The sequence below is a fragment of the Lathyrus oleraceus genome, chromosome 5 (assembly GCF_024323335.1).
Source record: "Lathyrus oleraceus cultivar Zhongwan6 chromosome 5, CAAS_Psat_ZW6_1.0, whole genome shotgun sequence".
NCBI lineage: Eukaryota > Viridiplantae > Streptophyta > Magnoliopsida > Fabales > Fabaceae > Lathyrus > Lathyrus oleraceus.
In genome coordinates, this window is record NC_066583.1 from 436627094 (window position 1) to 436631422 (window position 4329).

A 4329-nucleotide genomic window follows, 5' to 3' on the forward strand; every position below is an offset into this window, starting at 1 on the left:
TTAAAGGATCTGGTGATTGTGTTTCGAGTACAGAAAAATCATAAGTAACATCAAAGCTTTTCAAATTCACCTCATTTTGGACAACATGATCATCAATATCTTGAATAGTTTCAACAAAGTCTTCATTGGTGACCGATGACTTTTATTTTCCCGTCTCTTTTAAAGTTTCAGAATCCTCTCCATCAACTCGGTTAAGTCCATAAAGTATCAACATCTTCTCATGATTTGGAAGTAACACATTTTTCCAATTTGATGCTTTTGGTTTTGAATTAAAAAAGTATGATAAATAAAAGATATAAGATTAATAAAATTTATATAATTATTAATTAATAAAATATTTTAAAATTCAAAAAGTTAATCAAAAGCTACCTCAATTTGAGCATCCCAAACTTCTGATTCGGCATCCCATAATTATATAGTTGAATTCCAAAAAACCCGCTCATACCACCTTTAAAAATGTCATAATATTCGGTGAAGTTTTTTTTCAAAATTTTCCAACGGTTTTTTTATTTTGACCTTGTCAACTTTGTTTCCAAATAATGCACGGAGTTCAGCTGTAATATTTTCATATGCTGATGTAATGAATATATCATTGACTTTGTTACCTTTTTCATTATGAAGATGACGACTAATTGTCTTGCCGAAACACCGAAATCAAAAATTAACTTCACAATTTTTAATATTATGTGTTAATATGTAAATTGATTTTGCAACTTGCTCTTCCGCATATTAATTAAACTATAACTCTTTGACGCAAATCAAACCATTTGCTAATAACAATTCTTTGACCTTGATAATCCATCTAACCTAATAAAACAATTTCTATATTAAAAAGAGTTAAAATAATGTTAGAATGTTAAATAAAAATTGGACAAGTAATGTTAAAATGGTCACTCTTTTTATAATCACAAATCACATAAAAAAAAATCATAGATACCAACAAATTTAAATCTCTACAAAAAAAAAAAACCTTTCTTTATTCCAAATTTATTTCTATCGGACAATATGGACACTCATAAGAAATTAAGCAAGTTTTAAACATCCCCGTAACTTTACTACTAACTTTATTAAGATCAAAGAAAATAATAATTATCATAACTTTATTATATTCAATTTTTCTTTTAACATTGTAACATTACTTTCGGTCACACTTGACCTAACTTTTAAAACATTTTTATATAAGATCAAAATAAATTTGAACTGTTACTGAACATAACTTTATTGTCATATCATTTATCTATTAAAATAACATGCATATAAACTATGAATAACATCTATTATTTAAGTTTTTTTAAACATGCAAAAGGTTAAAATAGTACTATAAATCTAATCTTTCAATTAATTCACTTTCCTTTAACCAAATACTACGGAGTGTTAAAGTTACTATTTGAAACTTTTTCAACTTTTACTTTTTCCTTCTTTTCTCACTCTTTCACTCATTATCTCATTCTTTTTTTTTTAATTCTTTTTTACCTAATTATTTTATCTTCTTCTAAATATTTTTGATGTATTAAAATGTTTAACTATAATCTATGATTATCATATTAAATATTTATTCGTGTAAGAATGTATGCAATATTGACATTTACTTTTGTTTTTAAAATAAATTTAATTAATTATATTTATTTATTATTATTAAAAATATTAATTAATATATTTTTAAATTTTAATAAAATTAACAATTTATTTTATAAATTAAATAATACTTAATAGTCATACACACAATTAACTTTTCATCTAATACACTATCAAAAAATATCTATTCTATTTTAGTTAATAAATTTTATTATTTAAATTACAAAATTCTTATTTTTAAATGTTAATTTTTTTCTCTTTTTTCACCTATTACTATCAACAAAACACTTATTTTATTTTAATTAACAATTTTCTTTATTTGAGATACAAAATTCTTATTTTTAAATATCAATATTCTTTTTTTTATCAGTCATTATCAACAAAATATATATTTTATTAATTAATAATTATCTTTATTTGAGGTAAGAAATTCTTATTTTTATATGTCAAAATTTTCTCTTTTTCACACATACCACTATCAACAAAAATCTATTTTATTTTAATTAACAATTATCTTTATTTGAGACACAAAATTTATATTTTTAAATATCAATTATTTTTCACAAAATAAAATACTTATTTTATTTTAATTAATAATTACATTTATTTAAGATACAAAATTCTTATTTACAAATATTAAAATTTTAATTAATTTATTTTTTCCATTTTATATAATTACACACAAATAATTTTATATTATCATTATTCATTTTATAATTTTAAATTTGGCTAGTTATTTTGTATGGCTAACACAGAACCCTTACCCTGGAAATCAGAGGTTGAAATTTTTTTCTAAATTCTAACCTTTAAAAACAAGAAAGAAAAATCGAATCGCAGGTACAGACTAGTCTCCATCAACTAGGTGAAAGCTCGCACATTCATTCATTTTTACTTCCTACGTTGCTGTTTCGCACTTCAAATTTGTGAGTAAATCATTCATCACTCTCATTACTACTACTACTACTACAATGTTTCATTTTCTAATTCCCAGATTCATTCCTCATACGACACTTCAATGTCCCTATGTTTTTTCACGTTTATTCAATTTTCGTTCTTTCTCCGTTTTCAGTAATCATCCGTCTGACAACCTTACATTGTCAAACCTCATTAACTCATGTGACTTGTCCCCTGAAACATCCCTTAAACTCTCCACAAGGTTGAAACTCGTAAACCCTGATGGCCCAAATGCTGTCATTCAACTTTTCAGAAGCTATGGCTTCTCTGATTCCCAGTTATCAAAGCTTGTTAAGAAACGCCCTTTTCTGCTTTTGTCAGATGCTGAAAACACCCTTTTGCCAAAGCTCGAGTTTTTGCGATCTATTGGGGTTTCAAACATTGATTTCCCCAAAATCCTAACCGGGAACACTTCCTTTTTGGTAGCAAACTTGGAGAAAAACCTAATACCTCGCTATGAAATCGTTAGGAGCCTAGTTCGTGACAATAAAGAGGTAGTTTCGGCTTTGAAACACGGGTCATGGATTTTTTACAATCATTCCATGGTGAATGATTCTGTTCCAAACGTTGAGGTTTTGAGGAAACTTGGTGTGCCTCAACGTTTTGTTTCGCTTTTGGTTTCTTATTTTCCTAGTGTTGCATTCAACAAGCATTCTGTGTTTGTCGAGGCTGTTAATTCAGTCATCGAAATGGGGTTCAATCCTTTGAAACTTAATTTTGTTTTGGCACTTCGAGTTATTGTAAGTATGGACAAAGAAAATTGGGAATCAAAATTCAAGATTTATGAGAGGTGGGGCTGGTCGAGAGATATCTGTCTTTTGGCTTTCCAGAAGCGGCCTCAGTGTATGTTGATGTCGGAAAAAAGTATTAATAAAACAATGAAGTTTTTGGTGAAGGACGCAGGTCTTTCACCAGAAGTCATTGCTAAATCCCCCGCGATTCTGTCTCGCAACTTGGAGAAGGTACTTGTCCCTAGATTTGCAGTAGTTAAGATTTTGAAGTCAAGGGGTTTGAAAAAGAGGGGTTTGACCTTTAGCAGCTTTACTTTGATAAGCGAGGAAAAGTTTCTCGAGAAATATGTGACTCCATTTCAGAAAGATTTGCCATTGTTATTGGATGCATATAAAGCTACTAAGTCAGATTGATCATATGGATATATACTTTACACTTTGAAGATGTTTTTTTAGATGTACTAGTACTTGAATCAGTAGTATGTTAGTACTTGTTACACCACTCACTGGCTACCTTCGATTTGAATTGGTTGAGCACTGTAATAAACTAAGAATCACCTCATTTCGCGTCATGTGTGGCGGCATTCTTGAATTGTAAACTAAGTTTCACCTCTTTTGTGTGGGGACTGGCTGGCTTGAATTGTTTCGGCATTCTCTAATGTAATGGGCTACAAATTTCCATATAGTAGCCCTTTCGTTCAAGTGCATTTTTTATTCCTTTTGTAAGAGCCAACATTTGAACTTCCTCTGATACTCAGTTTCTATCAGTTGTTAGATTGTCATGTTACTCAACTGTATTTGTTAATGTGCAGCAAAGGTGAGTGTTTTTTTTCTTCTCTTTTCCTATTTATTTGATAAAAACAGGTCCATTAGTGTTTCTGTTATTTTAATATCTATGCATCATTATATGCTACCATTATTGAGATTATACTAACCTTGATTCTTATATGTATGAAAATAGCTAGAATAATAAGTCATAGTGTCAATTTATTGGCACATAGTTTTGAAGTGATGAATACTTCATAGTGGCTCTTTGACAAGGCAGCATTGTCAAAATGTCTGTATCTAA

The 4329-nt window shown here is 28.5% G+C and overlaps 1 protein-coding gene across 1 annotated transcript; it reads left to right on the forward strand.

The window, feature by feature from the left end:
• Positions 1 to 2342: 2342 nt before the first annotated feature.
• LOC127085296 (transcription termination factor MTERF8, chloroplastic) lies at positions 2343 to 4092 on the forward strand. The gene has a single exon (XM_051025823.1). The coding sequence runs from the start codon at positions 2544 to 2546 to the stop codon at positions 3672 to 3674; it is 1131 nt and encodes a 376-aa protein (XP_050881780.1). The 5' UTR covers positions 2343 to 2543; the 3' UTR covers positions 3675 to 4092.
• The last annotated feature ends 237 nt before the right edge of the window (positions 4093 to 4329 follow it).